Source organism: Balaenoptera borealis, assembly GCF_965194805.1.
Source record: "Balaenoptera borealis genome assembly, chromosome: 2".
Lineage (NCBI taxonomy): Eukaryota > Metazoa > Chordata > Mammalia > Artiodactyla > Balaenopteridae > Balaenoptera > Balaenoptera borealis.
In genome coordinates, this window is record NC_138867.1 from 48089726 (window position 1) to 48116407 (window position 26682).

Here is a 26682-nt window from a genome sequence, read left to right on the forward strand (position 1 = left end):
AGTTATTATTAATAGTTATTATTATTCAGAAGAGTAATGTTAGCAACAGAGTCACTTTTGAAAGTCTGCCAACCCCTGATTTAAACAACAGATATCAGAGTTGAAAGCATATATTTTGAGACTTCATACATGTAGCAGATTATATGTTCTCAATAGACATTTGTTCAATGAATGATGGAATTGAACATAAGTTCAGAAGGACATTGAACTGCTCTTTGATCTTTCCCAGGCTTGGTATTGATTTAATGAATGCATGCTTGATGTATGGAGAAATATTTGGGCATATATCCAGGGTCATTTATAGTTTTCTTACACCTCCATAATGCTATTTCTATAAACTTAGAGGGACATAGTAATTATACAGTCTATATACTCAATTTCACATGAGAAGGCTAAGACTCAGAGAAGTAACTTGCCTGATATATAATGAGCCAAGATAAGAATGGAAATCTAGTTCAGCTGGTTGCCAGTCTTCCACGCAAAAACTGATATAGTTCATATTTTGATCATCATATAAATGTAACCTAAAGAAACACTGTGTGTTGGGACTTCATCACAATGATAATAAAGAAAATTTATAGTAAAAATAAGAAATTATATTTTGCATGGTGAAATATATAATAAATGGTAGATAATTGAAGTCTGAGATTGGATTTGAGCATTAAACACTATATTATGTCTTCATACAATATACAGAATGGGTTATGGGAAGGACTTTTTTGCTGAGTGTGTTACAATAAAAAATAACTTTCTACTTATTCAGTCATTACTTAGTTTTCATTGCCAAACAAGGAAAACTGAAAGAGGCACTGGCCCATGCCTTCCCTTCTCCTCTTAGTTCACTGACTGTCACCAATAGTAAAGGATAAATAAAATGCTTGAAAAGTGGCCAGTGATCATTAAGTTTGTAGCATAGACTTCCTGATATTTCTAATGGCGTAGGATGACAGCATTCTCAGAAGCATGACAAATTCGTCTCAGAGAATGGAAATGATACGGGTGGATGGGGCCAGATTTCTCAGCCTCTCTAATTCTTACTTCAGATATATCTCAGGACTCTTTTTCAGTGGCTTAAATCAGTCACGGAAAATGAAGATTCATTAACTAACTTTTTGATGCAAAATCAGATGCCTTGGCAACCTCATTCTGAACATTTAAAAAAAAAAAATAGCTTACATTCTCAATGTTTCCTCTCAATAGTGTCATGTTAAGACTGCTTCTGTCAAGCAGGAGTAAATCATTAAATGCTGTAGATATGTATTTATTTTAAGTATTTACAGAAGTCCCCATGATTTATTTCCAGTGTCTAAATATTTTGTTTGTGCATCTGTTTATTATATTATGAAATCTCTTCTACGCTAATAAGAATTAGGATTACTTTTGGATTCTACTAAAAGCATGACTTTTTTATACCGATTTCACATGGAGCAAGATATTTGTATTTTATGTGCAAAATTTACTTCATCTGAAAATGATTTACTCTAACATCTACATCCTAAAAACCCTTTCTACTCAAACTGGATTAGTAGCATCGACACCATCCTGGAGCTTGTCAGAGATGCAGTGTCAGGCCCTACCCTAGACCTACTCAGCCAGAACCGGCATTTTAACAAGATCCCCAGGAATTAAGTGTGTACATTCAGTTTTGAGAGGCCCTGGCCTAAGCCACAGAATTTAGTATTTGATTATAAGTTGCCTTGTTCTTTTCAGCAAAAGCCTAAGTCCCCCTGCAGTTTCTGGTGCTGGGCCTAAGCTAGATATTTATTCAAATATAGTAAAATGATTGAAAAAAAAAGAAAGAAAAAACATTTCCAAGGTAAAAATAAGCCCTGAAAAACAGAGCACGTTCTTTGTTTATTTTCCCAGGTTTATTTTGCTGTCAGATTCCTCCATAAGGCACCTTCTCAGAATAAGTTCCTCCAGTGGAGGTTGAACTCCATCATGCCAGGTGGATCAATCGGTATTCAATGAATATGGGGCTGATTATCTACTTAGAGGATGATCCTTGTCCCTAGCGATCCTCTTTCTGTCTGAATTTGGATATTTTGTATCTTGTTATCACCCTGGCAGCAGACAGGACAACAGGGAGTTGAAAACCAAGATTAGTCGTTTTGCTTTTCTTTAGTAGTTTGGCTGAAATGTGTGATAGGTTGAAATATTGGGTCAAATGAATCCTGTGGACTTTATCATGCCACATAATAAATTTTAATTTATCACTGATCAAACAATTAGCCATTTGAAGAAGTTATTTGGTTTGTATTGGAAACAATATCTTAGTGAACTGAAAAAATTAATACAACTTCTAGCCAGACCCAGGGAGTTACTTAGGCACTGAGAAAAGTTGGTTCTGAGGATTATATTTTTAGGAAAACCTCATTTCTGAGGAATCTAAAAGTAAATTTCAAATATAACAACATCCAGAAGCCACTAAGGCAGAGACTAAATTTTAAAAGAGAACATTATAAATCCTGAACTCCTTTCCCAATTTCTGACACTAACTTTTCAAAATTCATGATTTCAAGTATCTGTCTGGTAATAAAGTATATATTATTTCATGTCATGAAACCCCTAGAATACATTTATACTGCCATAACTTTCCTTTTTTTTTTTTTTTAAGTTTCTGTACTCCACAGGCCTCCCCTCTCTTGTAGTTTTTTTTTTTTTTTTTGAATTTTATAGCTACTTTATTTATTTATTTATTATTTTTATTTTTGGCTGTGTTGGGTCTTCGGTTCGTGCGAGGGCTTTCTCTAGTTGCGGCAAGCGGGGGCCACTCTTCATCGCGGTGCGGAGACCGCTCTTCATCGCGGTGCGCGGGCCTTTCACTATCGCGGCCCCTCCCGTTGCGGGGCACAGGCTCCAGACGCGCAGGCTCAGTAGTTGTGGCTCACGGGCCCAGCTGCTCCGTGGCATGTGGGATCTTCCCAGACCAGGGCTCGAACCCGTGTCCCCTGCATTAACAGGCAGATTCTCAACCACTGCGCCACCAGGGAAGCCCGAACTTTCCTTTTTATTCTACCTAATATGCCACCAATTAGAGGACGTTAGGACTGGATTTTGAAAGCTTCAAGAAATAGGACCCACAGTTATTACACACGCTACATTTCTCCAATCATCCTTGAGAAATTAATGATTACATTTTGACATGGTACAAACTGAACCTGGGTCAGCTTGCTTACTTGATAAACTAGAAGTAAGACTGATATCATCAATCAGTTTATGATGAACTTTAGAGGCAATGACATACAAAACAGGATTTTATATGTCAGCAGAATCTTGACATTAAAAAAAAATAATAATGACAAAGACAGAGGAAAGAGAACAAAAGAAAAAAACTGCTTTAAGTGCATGAGTTGAAAAAAATCTTTGAAAAAAGCAATACACATTTATTGTATCTTGACTTACATTGCCTATGTACTAACATGTTTAAACAGGTTAAGTTGACTTAGGAAACGTCCAAGACAACTTTTGCAAGAAATAATTTATGGGAGAGAAAACCTGACTTAAACTCAGCATAAGATATATAACTAGAAATAAAAAATAGGAGACGGAAATTTTAAAATAGAATAAAAGATGACTAATTGATTTTGATAACAATGATTATTATTGGGTTGACAAATGAATATGGATGAAATGTAAGAATAAGATCATAGACTTAAACTAAATATGGGTCAAAGAGAGGGAAAGTTCTATTTCTGCACAACAGGCCAAATTTCCTACTATAGTCAGTTATTTCACAGTTATGTGTTATTCTTCAGGAGGAGAAATACAGTATGAATATCTCACTATTACCCATATTATTCCTGGAAAAACGGGTCCAATCAATCAGAAGATCCATCTCTGTAAATAAAAGGTATTTGACAACATTGCTATTACTAAGTAATCATTTATTAAGATGCTGTCATTGAAAGTGGAATACCTCATTGGTGATGATGTGGAAAACTGGAACACTGCTTTGGGGATTATATGAATGGTACAGTCACTTTGGAAATCTATTTGGCAATATCTGAGAACATAACCCATAACCTACAACCCCAAAATTCTACTCCTTGAGATATACCGAACTTATGTGTATGCACACAAACTTACACATACTACATGCAAATTTGTTTAACAAGTGACATATCCTAAAATGTTCAGAGCAGCTCTATTCATAGTTGCCTCAAACTGGAATACCCAAGTATCCACCAACAATAGTAATTTGCAGTAAATTTACTCAATGCAATACTATCACAATGAGAATGAACAATCTATAACCACACAAAAGAATATGGATGAATCTCACTATCACATTGTTGACCAAAAGAAGCCAAAACAGAAGAGCTTGTATTGTATAATTCCATTCATAAAAGCACAAAACTGGCAAAACAAATCTATGCTCTTGGAAGTTAATATAGTGGTTATCTTTGGAATTAGAGTGACAGAAGGGAAGCATGAAGGGGTATCCTTGGGAGCTAGTATCCTTGGCAGCTGACTACTGGTTATATGAGTAAAATTGGTTAAGCATTTTTTTTTCTCACCTAGTAGCACATTCGCACCTATAATAACCAATTAGAATCTCACAGAGTGCTAAGGGTTACACAGAAATAACTGGACAGAGAAAGAGAGCCTCTCCCTTTTTAACCAACACTGGGAAGGCAAGATACTTTTTTTTTTTAAGTCATAGAGGGCTAACGTAAACATTAAGCTTTTTAAGTTCGTTCCGAAACACAAGATATTGCCTCCCCAGCCAATAACTTCTTCTTCCCCTTTCTTGGCATTTCTGCAAGTCCTATGTTCCTGATGTTTCTGTTGCCTCAGCTCACATGGATTTCTTTAGCAGGAGAAACCTGATGTTTCTCAGGTTCTCAGGTTCTGACGTTTCTCAGAAACCAGGATGTTTCTCAAGTATCTCAGCCAAGGCTTAGGAAAGCAGCACATACAACAGAAGTTGTAAGGGTCATTCTTATCCTTGACAAGGGAAGACAGGGCAAAACCATGCCCACTGGCAGCAGTACCACTGGCAACAGGCAACCACCTTTGCTCAAGACATTTTGAAGTTTATGACAAAGAGCTAAGGAAAGCTATGGCAGGGAAATATCTAGTCATTTTCTAGGAAACAGTAATATTATAAAAATAAAATAGTTATGTGAGTGATAAAATGTTTTCCTCTTGTAGTTCATCTGATATCAGGGCAGTGATACTTTGTGGAACCCACAGATGAGAGCTTTTTGTAAAGTACAAACCAAAGATGGCAGACAGATTTTCTTGTTATGTTTTTCTCTCCCCTAAAGTGACCACCCTTTCACTAGAGAATGTATTTACGTCATCAAGCTAATGTGATTCTTAAATAGGACATCAATCTTCCCTTTGGATGAGAACACTAATCAGATTCAGCTAGTTTTTCATTCTCTATCTAAACACTGCCATATGTAAAAAGAAAAATCTCTGAAAACCAAGTATATTTTACAGAGTTAAACCTCTCCTCCCAGCCAATCTACTTTGTTATCCTATATAAACAAATTCTGCCATTACATTCCGTTACTCATAACAATTTTCAGTAGATAATCCACAAATCAATTAAAGACAAGTTAATTGCCAAAAGGGATCAAGCAACAAGCATTAGAAGCCTAATACTTAAAGGTACCATCCAAAAAATGTATGTGTTAGAGAAAAGTTTGGTTTGGCTAGCTTTCCTTCTAATCCAAGATTTTACATTTGTATGATTAGTTTTGAAGATCAAAAATTCATCACACTGAGACTTCCCTGGTGGTCCAGTGGTTACGAATCTGCCTTCCAATGCAGGGGACGTGGGTTCGATCCCTGGTTGGGGAACTAAGATCCCACATGCCACAGGGCAACTAAGCCCGCACGCCTCAACTAGAGAGCTCGCATGTCACAAACTACAGAGCCCACGTGCTCTGGAGCCCACACGCCACAACTAGAGAGGCTGTGCCTCAATGAAGAGCCCGCGTGCTGCAATGAAGATCCTGCATGCTGCAACTAAGATCCAATGCAGCCAAACATAAATAAATAAATAAAATAAACAAATATTAAAAAAAAATTCATCACATAATTACTCTTAGCTTATGACATCCATGTTGTGGGGACAGACGTGGACAGCCACATGAAGAAAAAAAAGTATTAGTATATGACATATTACTGTTATCAATTTTTAACTTGCAATTTTTTTGCTTTAATATTCTCTACATATGAAACCTTTTGAGGATTAGATGAAAAAATGTAATTCAAAATACACTCTCTCCATTCAGCCACTTAATGTCTTTTGATTGGGTATTTAGTCCATTTACATTTAAAGTGGTTAATGAATGCATGTTCTTATTGCCATTTTGTAAATTGTTTTGGGGTTGTTTTTGTAGGTCTTTTTTGTTCCTTTCTTCTTCTTTTGTTCTCTTGTGATTTGATGACTATCTTTGTTGTTATGTTTGGATTCCTTTTTCTTTTTTGTGTGTGAATCTAGTATAGGTTCTTGGATTGTGTAAATCGCTCCTTCTCTTCCATCTCTTTCTTGTATTTCCGTGTATTTTTACAATAAAGGTGAAGCAAAGGCAAATTCACTCAAGAGATTGGAGTCTGATCTGACCAAGAACACAGTCAGTAATGAGGTCAATACCCATATAGTTTCATCAACTTGATGCAATCTAAGTTATGCCTTGTCTGCCTAGGACTGCAAATGTACCCACGGATGTATGGAATGAAAATGTTTCAACTTACATATTGACATTTTCTCCATGAAGGCTCCCTTGAGTTCCCCAAGCAGAATCTCCCATTGCAGTCCCTATTTTATTTCGTTTTGTTGTTTATTTTCTGCCTTCCTCCACTAGAAAGTAAGCTTTATGAGAGCAAAGATCCATCCCCCAACCACTTTCCTCTTCATTTTATCCCCAATATAAGGTAAATATTTTTACGTGGCTAATAAAGCACCAGGCACAGGGCTGTGTTGGAACCATCCACACTAGTTGGCAAAAGCGAACTGTTAAATTTCCAGGAGTATTTCTAAGTCAGTTGTTATACCTAGTGACTATAAAAATTAAATTATTTAAACTTACAATTAAATAAATTATGTTGAAAAAAATGGTATTAAATATTCAAAACTCACCACTTAATAATTTGACTACACTTTACTATTATCTATGTTCTTGAGGTCATTTACGTCTATTGTACCTATATGTGCCATTCTGCATCTCTCGCCAACTGCATATTTAGTGACCTCTGTGGCTTGAAATGGGCTGGTGGGAGAATTTTTGTCACAGAAATCAGCAAATACTACAAATAAGCTTTTTTGGTGTCTTCACAGAGAACTGGCAGTTAACATTTACCAGCATGCCACTGACCAGGCTTATCATTGGCATTTAACAAACAGTCTCTGAATGAATGCATTCGAGTGTTTTATTCATGGTCACGTTAGTTCTTACAGAGTGTGTTCCTCTAGCCCAGCACAAAGTTCCTCTTTCTCAGGTTCTCTCCCAGGCTTTCTTTTTGGAATGTCGCTTACACATTTGTTGCTCTTGGAATGTCTGTCTTTTGCATTAGATTGACTTCACCTACTTAAGAGCTAGAGAGGTCTTCAGGCTTTTCAATGCTGGGTGATGGGTTTGAGCTGACGAACTCTGACGTCTCTTCAGCTTTAACTCTCTGTGCCATGATACGGGGAAAGAAAGCAGAGTGTCCTTACTCTTGTCAGGGGCCTAAAAACATTGGCTGATCGGTTCGTTCATTCAATACGTATACACCAAACATCTACTATATGCCACACACCCTTCCAGGCACTGGCAATGCAGAGGTGGAAAAAAAGACAAAAATTGCTGCCACATGGAGCTTACATTCTAGTATGTATTACTACTAAGTAAAATTAATTTTAGTGTTGTCTATGTGTCAGGCATGACCTATGGCTAACACACTTAATCCTCACACCCTCCCATTTAACAGATGAGAAAACTAAGGCAGTCTGAAGTGAAGTAGCTTGACCAATGTCTCGGAGCTGTAAAAGTGTTGACATTTCAACCTCAGCAGTGCAGCTGGAGAGCCAACCAGCTCTTAATCACTGTACCCGGCACCTTGTCAAGGTGAGGCTATTTTTCTATGCGCAAGTTGCTTATAAGATAATTGTTTATAGGAGAGCTGTATTGTGCTATTCTGTTAACCAAGAGAGGTTCCAATGATAACAGTTAACCACTATGTAATTTACAAGAGAAGCATCAAAGAATTGGTGAAACCCTAAGGGAAATGTAGAAAATGCTATTAAAGAGATGGTAGGCAGGCCAACTTTTATGTACATATTTCATTTAAGGGCACACTGGCCCATTAAAGCAGACATTTTTATTTTCCACTTACAGACTGGGAATATGCTAATGGAGGTTAGGGAATTACCCAGTTAAGAAAGCAGCAGAGCTGGCATTCAAGCTTGGTCTGTTTGGCTCTAAAGCCAAAGTCTCCCTCCTATACCCTGCCCCCTCCCACAATGCGCAATGGTCGTTAACCATGATGTTATTCTCATAATGACTGTTGTGTTGCCTATAAGGAAACTATTTTACTCATCTTCAATTTAGGTGATATTACTCACGATTTGGAATATCATTAAGAATGATGTTTCTACATTCAAGACAATGCCAATGGAATAAATAGGCATGAGACGGGATGAAGTTGACCTCTGTACCTCAGAGAATCTTCTGGCTCCTCTGAACAGCTGGCCAAGGAGCAACATTTTGGCAGAAAAATACGACCACATGACCAGTGTTTTTGGCCACAAGAAGTAGGCCAGATGGAAGTTGATGAAGCAAAACCCAGGGAGAGGAGAGAAGCACATAAAACCACTGATTAGTTTCCTTTTTTTTTTTCCATAAGAAACACATATTTTGATTTGTTTGCTTAACACTACTTTAAGCCAATCTCAATTAGGTTAGAAGACTGTTCAGATATTTTTTTTTTTTTTAATTTTTATACAGCAGGTTCTTATTAGTCATCAGTTTTATACACATCAGTGTACACATGTCAATTCCAATAGCCCAATTCATCACACCACCACCACCACCACCACCACCACCCTGCGGCTTTCCCCCCCCTTCGTGTCCATACATTTGTTCTCTACATCTGTGTCTCAATTTCTGCCCTGCAAACCGGTTCATCTGTACCATTTTTCTAGGTTCCACATATATGCATTAATATACGATATTTGTTTTTCTCTTTCTGACTTACACTTACTTCACTCTGTATGACAGTCTCTAGATCCATCCACATATCAACAAATGACCCAATTTCGTTCCTTTTTATGGCTGAGTAATATTCCATCATATATATGTACCACTTCTTCTTTATCCATTCATCTGTCAATGGGGATTTAGGTTGCTTCCATGACCTGGCTATTGTAAATAGTGCTGCAATGAATATTGGGGTGCATGTGTCTTTTTGAATTGTGGTTTTCTCTGGGTATATGCCCAGTAGTGGGATTGCTAAATCATATGGTAATTCTATTTTTAGTTTCTTAAGGAACCTCCATACTGTTCTCCGTAGTGGCTGTATCAGTTTACATTCCCACCAACAGTGCAAGAGGGTTCCCTTTTCTCCACACCCTCTCCAGCATTTGTTCTTTGTAGATTTTCTGATGAAGCCCATTCTAACTGGTGTGAGGTGATACCTCATTGTAGTTTTGATTTGCATTTCTCTAATAATTGGTGATGTTGAGCAGCTTTTCATGAGCTTCTTGGCCATCTGTATGTCTTCTTCGGAGAAATGTCTATTAAGGTCTTCTGCCCATTTTTGGTTTGGGTTGTTTCTTTTTTTAGTATTGAGCTGCATGACCTGTTTATATATTTGGGAGATTAATCCTTTGTCCATTGATTCATTTGCAAATATTTTCTCCCATTCTGAGGGTTGTCTTTTCGTCTTGTTTATGGTTTCCTTTTCTGTGCAAAAGACTTTAAGTTTCATTAGGTCCCATTTGTTTATTTTTGTTTTTATTTCCATTTCTCTAGGAAGTGGATCAAAACAGATCTTGCTGTGATTGATGTCAAAGAGTGTTCTTCCTATGTTTTCCACTAAGAGTTTTATAGTATCTGGTCTTACATTTAGGTCTCTAATCCACTTTGAGTTTATTTTTGTGTATGGTGTTAGGGAGTATTCTAATTTCATTCTTTTACATGTAGCTGTCCAGTTTTCCCAGCACCACTTATTAAAGAGACTGTCTTTTCTCCATTGTATATCCTTGCCCCCTTTGTCATAGATTAGTTGACCATAGGTGCGTGGGTTTCCCTCTGGGCTTTCTATCTTGTTCCATTGATCTATGTTTCTGTTTTTGTGCCAGTACCATATTGTCTTGATTACTGTAGCTTTATAGTATAGTCTGAAGTCAGGGAGTCTGATTCCTCCAGCAATGTTTTTTTCCCTCAAGACTGCTTTGGCTATTCGGGGTCTTTTGTGTCTCCATACAAATTTTAAGATTTTTTGTTCTAGTTCCATAAAAAATGCCATTGGTAATTTGATAGGGATTGCATTGAATCTGTAGATTGCTTTGGGAAGTATAGTCATTTTCACAACATTGATTCTTCCAACCCAAGAATATGGTATAACTCTCCATCTGTTTGTATCATCTTTAATTTCTTTCAGCAGTGTCCTATAGTTTTCTGCATACAGGTCTTTTGTCTCCCTAGGTAGGTTTATTCCTAGGTATTTCATTCTTTTTTTGCAATGGTAAATGGGAGTGTTTACTTAATTTCACTTTCAGGTTTTTCATCATTAGCATATAGGAATGTAAGAGATTTCTGTGCATTAATTTTGTATCCTGCAACTTTACCAAATTCATTGATTAGCTCTAGTGGTTTTCTAGTGGCATCTTCAGGATTCTCTATGTATGGTATCATGTCATCTGCAAACAGTGACAGTTTTACTTCTTCTTTTCCAATTTGTATTCCTTTTATTTATTTTTCTTCTCTGATTGCCAAGGCTAAGACTTCCAAAACTATGTTGAATAACAGTGGTGAGAGTGGATATGCTTGTCTTGTTCCTGATCTTAGAGGAAATGCTTTCAGTTTTTCACCATTGAGAATGATGTTTGCTGTGGGTTTGTTGTATATGGCCTTTATCATGTTGTGGTAGGTTCCCTCTATGCCCACTTTCTGAAGAGTTTTTTATCATAAATGGGTGTTGAATTTTGTCAAAAGCTTTTTCTGCAGCTATTGAGATGATCATATGGTTTTTATCCTTCAGTTCGTTAATATGGTGGATCACATTGATTGATTTGCGTATATTGAAGAATCCTTGCATCCCTGGGATAAATCCCACTTGATCATGGTGTATGATCCTTTTAATGTGTTGTTGGATTCTGTTTGCTAGTATTTGGTTGAGGAGTTTTGCTTCTATATTCATCAGTGATACTGGTCTGTAATTTTCTTTTTGTGTAGTATCTTTGTCTGGTTTTGGTATCAGGGTGATGGTGGCCTCAGAGAATGAGTTTGGGAGTGTTCATTCCTCTGCAATTTTTTGGAAGAGTTTGAGAAGGATGGGTGTTAGCTCTTCTCTAAATGTTTGATAGAATTCACCTGTGAAGCCATCTGGTCCTGGACTTTTGTTTGTTGGAAGATTTTTTAATCACAGTTTCAATTTCATTACTTGTGATTGGTCTGTTCATATTTTCTATTTCTTCCTGGTTCAGTCTTGGAAGGTTATACCTTTCTAATAATTTGTCCATTTCTTCCAGGTTGTCCATTTTATTGGCATAGAGTTGCTTGTAGTAGTCTCTTTGGATGCTTTGTATTTCTGCGGTGTCTGTTGTAACTTCTCCTTTTTCATTTCTAATTTTATTGATTTGAATCCTCTCCCTCTTTTTCTTGATGAGTCTGGCTAATGGTTTATCAATTTTGTTTATCTTCTCAAGGAACCAGCTTTTAGTTTTATTGATCTTTGCTATTGTTTTCTTTGTTTCTATTTCATTTATTTCTGCTCTGATCTTTATGATTTCTTTCCTTCTGCTAACTTTGGGTTTTGTTTGTTCTTCTTTCCCTGGTTCCTTTAGGTGTAAGGTTAGATTGTTTATTTGAGATGTTTCTTGTTTCTTGAGGTAGGCTTGTATAGCTATAAACTTCCCTCTTAGAACTGCTTTTGCTGCATCCCGTAGGTTTTGGATTGTCGTGTTTTCATTGTCATTTGTCTCTAGGTATTTTTTAATTTCCTCTTCGATTTTTTCAGTGATCTCTTGGTTATTTAGTAACATAGTTTTTAGCTTCCATGTGTTTGTGTTTTTTACGTTTTTTTCCCCTGTAACTCATTTCTAATCTCATAGCGTTGTGGTCAGAAAAGATACTTGATATGATTTCAATTTTCTTAAATTTACTGAGGCTTGATTTGTGACCCAAGATGTGATCTTTCCTGGAGAATGTTCCATGTGCACTTGAGAAGAAAGTGTAATCTGTTGTTTTTGGATGGAATGTCCTATAAATATCAATTAAATCTATCTGGTCTATTGTGTCATTTAAAGCTTCTGTTTCCTTATTTATTTTCATTTTGGATGATCTGTCCATTGGTGTAAGTGAGGTGTTAAAGTCCCCCACTATCATTGTGTTACTGTTGATTTCCTCTTTTACAGCTGTTAGCAGTTGCCTCATGGATTGAGGTGCTCCTATGTTGGGTGCATATATATTTATAATTGTTATATCTTCTTCTTGGATTGATCCCTTGATCATTATGTAGTGTCCTTCCTTGTCTCTTGTAACATTCTTTATTTTAAACTATATTTTATCTGATATGAGTATTGCTACTCCAGCTTTCTTTTGATTTCCATTTGCATGGAATATCTTTTTCCATCCCCTCACTTTCAGTCTGTATGTGTCCCTAGGTCTGAAGTGGGTCTCTTGTAGACAGCATATATTTGGGTCTTGTTTTTGTATCCATTCAGCAAGCCTGTGTCTTTTGGTTGGAGCATTTAATCCATTCACGTTTAAGGTAATTATCGATATGTATGTTCCTATGACCATTTTCTTAATTGTTTTGGGTTTGTTTTTGTAGGTCCTTTTCTTCTCTTGTGTTTCCCACTTAGAGAAGTTCCTTTAGCATTTATTGTAGAGCTGGTTTGGTGGTGCTGAATTCTCTTAGCTTTTGCTTGTCTGTAAAGCTTTGATTTCTCCATCGAATCTGAATGAGATCCTTGCCGTGTAGAGTAATCTTGGTTGTAGGTTCTTCCCTTTCATCACTTTAAGTATATCCTGCCACTCCCTTCTGGCTTGTAGCGTTTCTGCTGGGCAGTCAGCTGTTAACCTTATGGGAGTTCCCTTGTATGTTATTTGTGTTTTTTCCCTTGCTGCTTTCAGTAATTTTTCTTTTTCTTTAATTTTTGCCAATTTGATTACTATGTGTCTCGGCATGTTTCTCCTTGGGTTTATCCTGTATGGGACTCGCTGCACTCCCTGGACTTGGGTGGCTATTTCCTTTCCCATGTCAGGGAGGTTTTCGACTATAATCTCTTCAAATATTTTCTTGGGTCCTTTCTCTCTCTCTTCTCCTTCTGGGACCCCTATAACGTGAATGTTGTGGTATTTAATGTTGTCCCAGAGGTCTCTTAGGCTGTCTTCTTTTCTTTTCATTCTTTTTTCTTTTTTCTGTTCTGCAGCAGTGAATTCCACCATTCTGTCTTCCAGGTCATTTATCTGTTCTTCTGCCTCAGTTATTCTGCTATTGATTCCTTCTAGTGTAGTTTTCATTTCAGTTATTGTATTGTTCATCTCTGTTTGTTTGTTCTTTAATTCTTCTAGTGCTCTGTTAAACACTTCCTGCATCTTCTCGATCTTTGCCTCCATTGTTTTTCCGAGGTTGTGGATCATCTTCACTATCATTTTTCTGAATTCTTTTTCTGGAAGGTTGCCTATCTCCACTTCATTTAGTTGTTTTTCTGGGGTTTTACCTTGTCCCTTCATCTGGTACATAGCTCTCTGCCTTTTCATCTTGTCTATCTTTCTGTGAATGTGGTTTGTGTTCCACAGCCTGCAGGATTGTAGCTCTTCTTGCTTTTGCTGTCTGCCCTCTGGTGGATGAGGCTATCTGTTCAGATATTATTTGATAACTTTATATTTTGATCCATCACTAAGCCCTGTTCTACACCAAATTTACAAGTGTTCTTTCTTCAGAAGAAGATTCTGAGTTGAGTTCAATGAGGCTAGTTAAGTCTATTAGAATGACACCTCTCATTTTGGAGCTTCTCCTTGTGCGGTGATGAGAAGATGTGATCAGGAAACGGGAGGTGGCAAAGTGACTAGAAGTCTAGCCTCTAGGACAGCCTGCCAAGGTTCAAACTTGGGCAAGTTTCTTAAACTCCCTCTGCCCAGTTTCCTTATCTGTAAGAAAAAGGCAATGCCAGTCCCCCTTGTGGGGTTGTTTTGTGGGATGAAATGAGATAATGTATGTAAGCCCTGGGAACACTGTCTGGCACATAATAAGTTCCCAATACAATTTAAAACTTATTACTCTTACTCTGGACTTCTGACCACATGTGTGTTGTGTAGCCTCTGATCCCTGAACCTGCAATTCTTCTCTTATTTGGTGGTAATTATACCCATCCTCTTCACTTACCCTAAAAAATTGAATGAGATGAGCTACGGAACAGAACACTAAAAAGAGCAGTTATTAACATCTGTTACATCTGAAATGCTTTACAAAAAAATTTTTTTTAATGCCATACAACAGGAGGTGCTAATGTGATACTTAGAAAGTTACATCCTAGCTTACTGATTTGTGGGTGGCACTCCTTTCTCTTTCTAAGACTTGGGCTCTAGCCAGCATTTTCTAGTGGGCAAACTGAGTTTAATTTGACAGCCATTGATGTGCTACAGTTCAGTTTCTGTAGGAACAAAGAGTAGCTAAGAGACAGTATTTTCCAATTGTCCCTGCAAATAACTGCTACTTAAAAATCTCCAGATCAAAGTTGTGGATTTGAGCATAACTGTCCAAGATTTGCACAGGAGGTGATTTAAGTTTATCTAGGGTTGTTTGTTTCAGCAAATAGTCAATAATGTAGTATATTCCATGATGCCTATTAGTGTAAGGGGCAGGAAAACTAGAGCATACTTTGTTTCTGGTCTGTGGGATGTTAGTGAAATCACCTCTACCCTGAACTTCAAGGTGCCTTGGATGGTGTTCTCCTCTATTTGTACAATACTCACTCCACAGTCCCCATATAATATGTTCCTCTTAACATTCCTTTTTGAGAAGACAGAAAGCAGAAAGTTTTGTGATTTGTTCTGGTTGGAAGACAAGACCATCTCTAGAAGAGTAACTTGCTATTTCAAGTTTCCTTGACTGTTACTATAACTTTAAACAATAACATTTTTAAAAAACAAAATGTCCTAGTGTTCCCCTGGGGAGTTGTCAGAGCCCACCAATCTGCTAAGTCCTAGCTCCTTGTTCGTTCTTCGCTTCCCATATCATTTTCTTCCCAATTTTCTGAGGTACTATATTCAAACCTTCAACATGAGTTCACTCACTGACATTATTTTCTCAAATCTAACATAAGCACATCATTCCCCTCTCTCTCTCCTCTAAGACAGACATGAGAGGTGTGGCTCTAAAGTAATGATTGATTCTTATTCCAGGTCCACAGAGGAAAATTAGCCTCCTTAGGATGTAATCCTCTTTCTCTCTCTGTCTGTCTCTGACTCTCTCTGTTTCCGCATCAAGTCAAATTTAGCTTAATAAGCTACATATTAATTATATTTGGCTTTCTCTGTAAGTACATTTTATCCATAAAAGGCAAAAACTCGTCACCGCTGAAAAACGACTTTCAAATCTATTTTAAGCATAACTGCCCAAGGTTGTATTTCTCAGGGATCAACACTCATCAAATACATATGATTTACTGTTACTTTAAAAAATCAGACTCTTTACAGACTTGGCTTTCCTTCATCCTGAATGCCACCAGGGAGTGAAAACAATGCCAGAGACAAATATTCCAGCTTAAACCCAAGTACATCACCAGTATCATGCGTAATATCCATTCAATCTTCAAAGAAAAAAATAACACTCTACCAGACACGTGTGGGGATTTTACAAAATACAAAATTTTTTTATTAAACAAACAAACTTGTAAAGGAGAAACTCAACAAAGAAATGTTGGTTAACACCTAGTTATTTCAGTTGCTTCAATAGTGGAATTATGTCTAAAGCCTCTCAAAGGTCAAGATAAGCTTAAGTTACTTCCATGTTTTAAAGATCTCCTATATTAAAAAAGAAATGAAGAAATACAAAAACTGGGTTGCAAAATTGTGGGATAGTTTAAATGTTTACATCAAATAGCTTAACACTTTTGACTCCAGGAATGCTGTGAAATGAAATCGTGCTGTTCAGAAATAAATGTAGAGTGTGTGTGTGTGTGTGTGGGTGTACACATACATAAATACTTTGACTCATGGTGCATTTGAGGTGGTGTGGTCTGTTAAAAGTTTAAAGCTGTACAATAAGCATCTTTTTTTCATTATTGTCAGTATATTGCTGTGACTGAATGCATACTCTCTTTTTTTTAAGCACTGAGAGATCTCTGAAAATGTGACATGAGAGTGTCCAACTGCTGTCCTAGGTCCTTAACCTTCCACTGGACTCCTGGCCTATGATAGGCCCTGATCATATCAGCAAGTTGATTTTACAAATAAAAGGGTGACACCAACTAAGAGAGTGTAGCAAGATACTGCATCGAACACACATTAATGGCATTCTCCTCACATGTAAGGGAGCCTCTGGCCTCAAGGAATTTATAGTCCAAAGGGAGAGAGAAAATAGGATCCACAGAACAATGAAGACAGTATATATAAAAAATTAATTATTTTATGGGCAATTAATATTCAAATTAAAAGCAAATATATGAGGGACAAAGTCTCTCAGGTTTCAAAGGAGATTGGCCCATGATGGCTATTCTGGATGTCACCCTCACCTCTTAAACTCATTATGAAAGAAACTTGTTAGAACTACAAACACAGGGCCTTTAAATACATAGAAAACTCATCCTTAGACATTCCAGTGCTTGTTGTATTTCTGAAAGGATCAAATTGACCAAGGAAAAGGAAAATATCTTTGGCATACCAAGAAGGCAAATTTCATAATATATCTACAAATCATATGGTAGAGCTTAAACTCTGCATTTCCTGAGATTTCTGAAATTCTTTAGTCCAACACGCTATTGTTTTTGCCTTACCCAGCAATTTGATATTTATGGTATTTAGAAACTTGTTATCAGATCTCAACGATAAGAAGTGTCTAGAAACTACCATCTATTGGAAATATGCACAGTAATGCTTACAAATCTTTGATGAGCATACATCTTAGCATATAATAAGCATGAGATGCAAATAATAAACATGAGAAGTGCATTCAGTAGAAAGTAAAGCATAGAGTGGGCATATAATTTCTAATGTTGAAGCAGTCTTAACAGTAACAAATTAAGATAATTAATAAAAATAAATGGTATTTATTTTGTTTTGAAGTAGAAGTAGATGTACATCTAGTAGTAAGGAAGTACTACTTACACCTTTAACTGCCAATTTTTATTTATCCCTTTCAAAGTTTGCTTACGCATTTTTACTAGGGAATTTTGTAATTTGATTCCTCTGATTTTATAGCTCCCTAAAATATTCCAAGGGTAGTATCTTTCACACTGTCTAAAACAAATAAATAATTCTTCTGAATTATTTTAATCTAAACTTTGAATATTTTCTATGCGAGTAAATCAGAACACATTTTAATCCAAATTTAACACATACTTTTATAAAGGCCTGGTAGTTTCTACATATGTTACATTTGGTCTAAAGAAGGAAGGCCTATTCTTGAGATTTTGCAGACAATTTCACCTCCATTTGCTATTGGTGAAATAGCTTGCAGTGCTACAGACTAACCAATCAGAAACAAAAACTGTGTGAAGAATCAATCTTTTTCTTGTAAATATCTAAAACACTAGAGCAAAGAAGGAAATCAAAGACTTTTCTGTGCCTTCTGTTTTTCCTAGTTATTTGATCAAAATAAGCTAACTTGGATGTAAAGCAAAGCTGTAACTGACAATTTATTGAGGTCATAAGGTCAAGATTTTTCATATGATTTCTACAGAAATCTTTAGACATGACACATTAATAACATATTTACTTCAATTTCATAGTTTCTATTTCTCCTGGGCAACATTAAAACTCTGAACTACAACCTAGACCACAGAGATAGTTCCCACTTTTCCATGTGAATGTGACCTGAAACACTTATAAACAACACAGCAGTGTTTTGTTGTTGTTGCTTGTTTGCTTGCTGAATCAAACTAGAACCCTTTCCTTACATTTAAAGGATTAACTGAAGGTTAGTATGACCAATTCTGGCTACATTAAGTCCGTTCGGCTGGCTAACACACTTGTTTTCCAGATGTCAGTCACAGGAATGCTTTGATAAGTTCACCATTTAACTCTCAAAATCAGCTTTTAGAGTTAGTCAATTTCCTTCTACTTCTGTGGGTTCCCAAATACCCCTGACTATGTCAAGGTTCACATCTGCTTAGCTCCTATTCTGTATACTACCAATTCATCCTTCCAATTTAATGCAGTATAGGAAATAGAAATTAAACAGATCAACACAGGGCAAAGACTTCTTTGCAGGGGGCCTAAAGCTACAGAGGCTGATGGAAAAAAAAAAAAAAAAAAACTCTTCCCAGCCACAAAAAGAAAGAGCAATACCTGTACGACTTTGAGAAACGCAATCTTGATTTGATTCTTGTGGAGGGTCCTGGCACTGTGACTCCCCGAAGATCCCAAACAAAAGCCATGTGTAAAGGAGTTGGCAGGATCGCTGGCAAGTCAGAGTGGATGCAGGGCCCTGGGGCCGGATGGCCCCTGGAGGAGCAGGAGGCACTTGTGGCCAAAGGAGGGCATTTCCTCTGTGGGGTGCTCTGTGTGGCCAGGGAGGTGGCGGGTGGCTGAAGCAGGACTGGAAGAGGTGGCTGGGACTTCCTGCTGCGTGACACTCGCCCTTTGCGACAGAGCTTGCTTCACTCCGACTTTATCTCGTTAATAACGTGAGAAACGCTCCCTTGCAAATGTGTTTTTAAATATAGCCCTGATTAAACAGCACAGTCACATGCCACTCCTGGAAAGCACAACACGCACCCACACACACACACACACACACACACACACACACACACACACTGTGAAAGGCATGATTGAAGTGTGAAGTTTAAGAAAAAAAAGTAAACAAAGGACCTTTGTTAAAAAAAAAAAAAAAAAAGTAAATACATGCCCATGACTGGGAAATTCAACAGAGATTTACTAACTTTCACACAACGAGCCGCCAAATATCATTTTCCTTATTTCAACTTCTCTTAGAAACAGGGATGAACACAGTTATTAGCAAACCTCACACAAGGATTTAATGGTCTTGAAAGACCAGCGCCTCCCTGCAAGTCAGCTTGAGAAGAAAGCAAGCAGATCACTTTCAGCGCTTTTGGCAGCTTTTCCCTCAAGGAGATACTGTGTCACCTTGGAAAGTGAGTTATAATGCGTGACTCTGACAACAGAGATCAATTTTCTTGCTCATTTTCTATTCCCTAGAAACATTTCTTAACTGTCTGATGTCTCTTAAAACAAACTTCTTTCAAATTAAATAAATGATGGAAGCCACATAGAGCCCTTCACATGTTTTACGAGTCTAGCACATCTCAGTGAGGCATCTATTTCAAGAGAGTATGCTTCAGGAGGCAAAGGACCCCAGTGCTGTCATAGGTCCTCACCACCAAGTGCTATTGAATGCTAACAACGTGGCATAATTCCCCCAGTCCCTGTCCAAACACTGCCCCGCCTGTGACCTCAACTATAAACCAAGGCAGAACTCCACTTCTCTGGGATAAGATTAGAGAGGCGTGGAGTGCCCAGTGACTTAACTCCCTCTGGACTGGACAAATATAACCAATAGCTGAGCTTGGTGAGTATCACCACGTCTGCCAAATTTTGAGACCCCCTGTAGCCAAACTATCTCTTCTTATATACCCAAGGGGTCCAAACTATTCCTGTAGTTTCTGTAAAAGCTCAAGTCAGTAAACATGACACTTATTTTCATGACAGTATCCAGCACACCAGGGGTTCCTGAGAACACTACAGGTTCCATATCAGCCTCGAGAATGAGTAATAGAAAACGTTTTTACGGTTTCACCTCTTTGCTATCTGACAGATGGGCTAAAAGAGGGTGAGTGATAGCTGACTGAACAGCGGCGACCTTGGAGGAGCCAAAAGTTCAAAAATAAACACATTCTCGCCGAATCAACTCGCAATATTTTAATGCTTCACAAACTACACCCTTTTGCTTTTGCATGTGGATTCCCATTTCACAGGAGCAAGATTGGTGGTCACCTTCCTGGTATCCTTTGAAAGGACAGAGAAAGTGTCCATACCTACGCCAGCCTGCCCTTCTGGTGTATGAAATTCCACCATTGGCACTTTATTCCCATATTCTATTTAATTCCCACGTCAGGACAGCTCTTAGGAAGTGCAAACATTCCTGGCAGAGCTGACACAGAGCTGAACAAGTCGGGGTTGAACAGAATGGCGTCATCTGAGACTGAAGCCAGACAGTGGAAGAAAACTGGGAGTCTGGGTGAAGAGGGGGCATGTCTCTGAAAACTGGTGGAGTGGGAGGTGGATTGGCATGAAGGGAGGGAGGGGGGTGGACACAGAACAAGTAAGAGAATAGGAGGGAAGGTACCGGCAAAGAGTTCCTTCATTCACCTTCCATGCAATACAAAGCTCTCATTTTATCCAGTGGCATTTCAAATTTTGTAGGACAAATAGCATGACTGGTTTTTAAATATGAAAGCTGCAGTCCATATATACAACATTGGAAGCAGAAAAATATTGTTTACATTGTTAGCCCAAACGCACTTGTCATGGCAAGATGGACCCTGTCTTCCCAACCAGGCTAAAGTCAGCAACAGGCATTTTGACCGATGCTTGTCTTTGTTCATACCAATTTACATTTTGAAAAGAATGCTCTGTTAATTGATATCTAACTGATGAAGTATAAGGGCATAATAATAATGCACAATGAAGGTACTATAGAATGTCTACCTTCTTCTAAAAGAAATTGAAGGAGATGCAAAGTTGTCTTTTTCATTATTGCCGAAACGTTTCTCCTTTTCCCCCTCTGCTTCTTGAAAGCAGATATCTAGAACAGTTAAGCAAGATCAAAACAATGGAACTATAAATGTGAAATGATGAGCAGGAAAATGGAAACTTTGGTCCTTTTTCCTAATGTGAGATTAGATAAAGATACAAGAAGTATCTGCCAATGTTAATGTTATTTTCTCCTTAAAAATAATTACTCACCACCTCCATCCCATTTCTTCTGTACAGTTAGGCATAATCCTCCTTAGGTGACCAGGTCTCAGCAAGGTCACGGAAATAAACTAGTTATTTCTGAGATTAATTATGAGCAAAGTTAAGCCCTGATTTCAAGTATAAACATTAATATTATTTTGAGGGACTGGCTAGTACTTCACAGACATGAGAATTTAGGCAATTGGAAACAATAAGAAAATTAAATAAGATGTTTGCTAGGATGAACCTGTGCTGTCATTTGTATTTCAAACAGCTGTTTATAACTTTCACTTCACATGTACTAAAGGATAGAGAAGGAAATGAAGGAGAATCTTTTGAATATTTTAGTTTGTCATATTAGTAAGCATTTATTTCCCAGAAGTTGTTTTAAGAAAAGCATGATTGAATGTCACGGAGAGATGTTCCACCCCTGAGACAAACTCTTCTTTTACAAGTTGGAAACTAAACTTATATGGCAGGGAAAACCAGGTTCTGAAGTCTAAACTTTGCATTCACCCAACTGTTATTCACATAATTCCTAATCTCTCCAAAATCTCAAGAAAATGCCTGCCTCCTGCCAATAACATAGATCTTATGTTTTGCAGGGCTCTAAATAAGGCATTTTTGCCTCTTGAACATTTCTGGGATTTTGGTTCCAAGATTCCAGATGTTAAAATGCAAGTTTGGGGTTTGATATTTGACACAGAAATTCAGAATTTCCTTTATAGGAGGTGGCTACTATGAATCAAATCTGAAAATCCCAAATTTAAAAGTAGGAGAATTTAAACATAAGCCACATAAGCATTTATTTACACACCAAGCCACTGTCTGATAGGTGGAAGGAGAAGTTTTGAGCTAAACTTCAGAGAAACAGACAGTTAAATTAATGGGCTTGTGTGGTGTTGAAATACATTGCCCCAGGAAACCAGAGCAGGCAGAGATATGGGTTCAGGATAATGCAGTATTTTGAAATAGCTGCTGGTTGCAGACTAAAAGGCAGCAGAAGTTAATGTGGAATCAAGCAATTGCATTTCGTTTTCATGTTATCAGCTACCTCTGATAATCGTTTCATCATAACAATTCGATTTTCAGGGTGATCCGTTGCAAAAGAGTGTGCCGAAAGGAAATTTAACAAGCAGACTTGTGCACTTCTGAAACCTTATTCATTCCATATAAGTAATTGTGGTTTAAACAAGCCCTCTTATTACATTAATAGAGTATCATAATCAACTATCAATTATTACTCCAAATGGAAATGCTGCAAAATAACGTTAACATTTTCTTTGAATTGCTTTCAAATAGTCATTCTAAACCTTATATGTGTCTACTTGATTTAGAGGTGAATTATTCCATGTTCTGAAATGAAGGAAACTTCGGAAACTGTTTTTTATGAGCTGTAACCCAGGGGAGGGCTAACAGAATTGAAGGTACCCCATAGTCTTAAGAGCATTAGGAAAGCATACTCTGCATATTAATCTGCTTCAAATGCATCCTTTATTCATATATATTCTGGGACACAAACAGGAATAAAATGTAATTAAAGAGCTAAAATTATTATTATTACTATTTTATTTTGTTACAAAATTTTTTAAAGTTTTTTTTTTATTGATGTATAGTTGATTTACAATGTCGTGCTAGTTTCTGCTATACAGCAAAGTGATTAAGTTATACATGTGTACTCATATGTATACATTCTTTTTTATATTCTTTTGCACTATGGTTTATCACAGGATACCGAATATAGTTCCCTGCGCTATACAGTAGGACCTTGTTGTTTATCCATTCTATATATAATAGTTTGCATCTGCTAAACTTAAAATCTCAATCCATCCCTCTCCCACCACTCGTCCCCCTTGGCAACCACCAGTCTGTTCCCTTTGCCTGTGAGACTATTTCTGTTTTGTAGATAGGTTCATTTGTGTCATACTTTAGATTCCACATATAAGTGATATCATATATTTGTCTTAGTCTGTCTGACTTCACTCAGTATGATAATCTCTAGGTCCATCCATGTTGCTGCAAATGGCATTATTTCATTCTTTTTTATGGCTGAGTAGTATTCCATTGTATATATGTACCACATCTTCTTTATCCATTTATCTTTGGACATTCAGGTTGTTTCCATGTCTTGGCTATTGTGAACAGTGCTACTTTGAACATAGGGGTGCATGTATCTTTTTGAATTGTAGTTTTGTCTGGATATATGCCCAGGAGTGGAATTGCTGGATCATATGGTAACTCTATTTTTAGTTTTTTGAGGAACCCCCATACTGTTTTCCACAGTGGGCTACACCAACTTACATTCCCACCAACAGTGCAGGAGGGTTCCCTTTCTCCACACCCTCGCCAGCAATTGTTATTTGAAAAGAGCTAAAATTATTAAGACATAGAATAAAACAAATGATGAGGCATGATTAAATATAAGAATAAAAGATAAAATAAAACTGGATTGTGAATCAAAATTCTTTGTTATACACTCAAGGTTTCTATCTACATGTTTTAGGAATGTTTTAGCAATTTGAAAGATAATTAGGTCAAGTCCTTTCTATCAGTAAGGCACTGAGTTCTATTTAAACACTTGGGTAAATGAGGGTTGTAGGGAAAAAAACAGGGAGGAAGAAATGAGAGGGAAGAGAAAGACGTTTTATGTTTCTTAAGTGTCTAGTAAGTGACTGACAAAGTCCTAGGAGATTTTTTTAAGTAGTCAACAGGAAATATTTCTAGAGTCAAATTCTTTAAAATTTGAAATTAGTATAGGCTAATCACTTGAAATAAAGAACTAAACATGATGTTTTAAAATGTGTGTAAAAGTCTTCTGGGGTTAGTAAGTGTTTGTCTAAATTTCTGTATATGAAGATTTTAAAAGTCAGAAAAATTTTATTTTCAATATTGTACTCATGATTGAAGACTGAAAAAAATCCTCCTTAGTTATTGACTGGTGAGTGAAAGGGCAGATACAGAACTTCCTCTTGAAAGCCACTTCCTCCAGGAAGCCTTCCCTGCTTTCTCAGACCAAGGGATGTCTCCACAGCACTCTGCACTTTAATCTTTGTCACTGTCAGCACATTTGCAATTACTTTTTCAATGTCTGGCTTCCCTGACAGACCTAAACGTCATGAGGACATACACTGTCTGCTTTCCTACTGCATCCTCTGTGCCTAGCAAAATAAACAAGTCACAATAATTCTGTTTAATGAATCAGTAAACCAATCATCTCAGGACTTCTTGAAAATAAGATGCATCATCTACATTATGTTCTTTTATGTTCCTAAATAGGGGCAAAAAATTTCACCATGGGTAATTTAGGTGGGACTTACCTATTTTCTCTTTCCTTAGATGCACCTTCTGACAAAGTCACAACTGTAGCAATCAATCAATTAAAATAAAATAAAATAACAAAACCAGGAAAACCATTGTCATTGTTATGACCAAATGAATACAGGCCTGTCCCCAGAACTGTTTGTTTGTCTGATTTTTGATGAAACACCACTGGGCAAGTATTCAGGGCAGCCCCAGTAAGGGAGATTAGAGCCACAGTTATGCTATGAACTTGTCATATGACCTTGAGCACTGTTGCCTGACCTTGCTGAGTTTAGTGTCTTATCCAAAAGAGAACCATTGCAGAGTTTTTGAGATGAATGGACTACTTTACATAAAAGCATTTAGGAAATGTCACCCCAGATTTTAGGCACTGCTACTAATGTTGGTAAGCCTTTTGGAGAACTAGATAAACTATTTTCCATACTGTTAGAAACATTTCTAGTTTTAAGAATTGTCCTCTAAAATGGTCACTTCATGAGCATGGTAAGTTGGCATATCATTTAACCAGTTTCAGAAGGGTAACAGTCTTCAGTTTTGACTGTCCTTTTTTCCCCCATTTGAAATTTTTTATCCTAAGTGTGTAAGGACAGAATATCAAGCTGTTACGTTTAAAGGTTAATCTCATAGCAAAACTTTAATGTTTATTTGCAGGTTGAAAATCCTCTACTGGTTCTGTTTAAAAAACTAAAAAATAAATAAATAAATAAGTGGCAAGGAATACTAAAGTTAGCTGATGGAATTTTTCTCAATTCTTCAAAATCCTGGGCTTCACCTAAATATAGAAACATTACCATTTATTTTTTGAAAACTTATGGGATCCTGAAGACAAGGTGTTTAATTGGGAAAGCATCTGCAGCGCAGCACTGATTCCAACTCATGCTGCTCTCCTTGTTGACCACACACCAAATAAGGGCAGAAATGGCCTCTTTCAGTTTTTTAGAATTATGTTAACAAACAAGAAAGGCAGTGATGGAGTTATCAGGCTAAGAAACAAAACTACTCCCTCGGGAGAAAGCAAAAAGTCCCCAAATACCATGAATCTCTAAATAACAACAATCCCATGTTTTCAACTTTGGCAATAGGAATTTTTTCCATGACAGTGTTCAATATCTTGCTAAATCTGGATATCCATTTATTGGAGCCAGTATTCACAAACTTTCCCGTTCCTGGACACTTATTGCTGATCTGACAACCCCAGGATGCTTTCCTCACCCTGCCACTCTCCATGCACTGACTGATTCTGTGAAGTAAACATCACCATAAGGTCGGGGTACTTTTTTAATTCCTTATTTTACTATGACAATATCAACTACTTATTTGGTATTTACAGTGTGATAAGGGCTTAACATAACTTATATTATCCTCACAATAATATACCGATAAGCTTACCTTATATTTATTGTGTTTTCTAGCTAAGGAAATGGAGGCTTAAAAAGTTAAAGTCATTTGCCCCTAGGATCACACAGCCAATGAGTGGCAAATCTGAGGTTAAAATTGAGGCCTCAGCAGTTGTAAAACCTAGGTTGTTAACCAGTATATGCCTAGACAATAAGTGAGCTAAGGAATGAATGCAGGGAGAGTGGGTGTGGGTGTAAGTCGGTGCTAAGTGGCTAAGGATACAAAGAAAAATGGTCCCTCTTTATAGAGGATTGTGACTGAGAAAACATCTCACCTCATAAAAACATCTCTGTGACCTAATGGTGGTCAGCATTTCCTCAATAAAATGTATCAATATTGCTCACAACATTAAAACTGACTAACTGTCCCTTGGCATTTTTCTTTTACAGAGAAAGGGGGACAAAAAAGAATGCCGTAAATAGGGCACTCAGTTCTGGAATATTCTAGAGTGAGTTGAATTACAGATGGCAGAAACACAAACTTGATGAGCCATATAAAACTTGTTTCAGAAAAAAATGTAGACTATGGTTCTTGCCATATCAAAAAGAGACTTTCTTCCAAAATAGTATTATGAAAATTTTCAAAAATTTAGAAAAGTTGAAAGAATTCTACAGTGAATTCTTACCTAAGCTGTGCAACCACCACTTAGGTTCTG

At 37.2% G+C, this 26682-nt stretch overlaps 1 protein-coding gene and 1 long non-coding RNA gene across 17 annotated transcripts in view; both read right to left on the reverse strand.

The window, feature by feature from the left end:
* LOC309624439 overlaps positions 1-12560 on the reverse strand; it is a 30660-nt gene extending 18100 nt beyond the window's left edge. Inside the window, exon 1 of the long non-coding RNA XR_014241923.1 lies at positions 8657-12560. This is a non-coding gene — a long non-coding RNA (uncharacterized lncRNA). The remainder of the gene's footprint in view (positions 1-8656) is intronic.
* Positions 1-26682, reverse strand: part of PDE4D (phosphodiesterase 4D) — a 1112988-nt gene that overhangs the window by 341063 nt on the left and 745243 nt on the right. The window contains exon 1 of one of the 16 annotated variants that reach the window (XM_082382273.1): positions 18678-18981. The exons of 14 other annotated variants lie outside the window; for them this stretch is intronic. In XM_082382273.1, the coding sequence (XP_082238399.1) occupies positions 18678-18766 (89 nt within the window). In that variant the 5' untranslated portion in view covers positions 18767-18981. Of the gene's footprint in view, positions 1-18677; positions 18982-26682 lie in introns of those variants that run through there. One more of the 16 variants, XM_082382256.1, reaches the window with a different exon arrangement.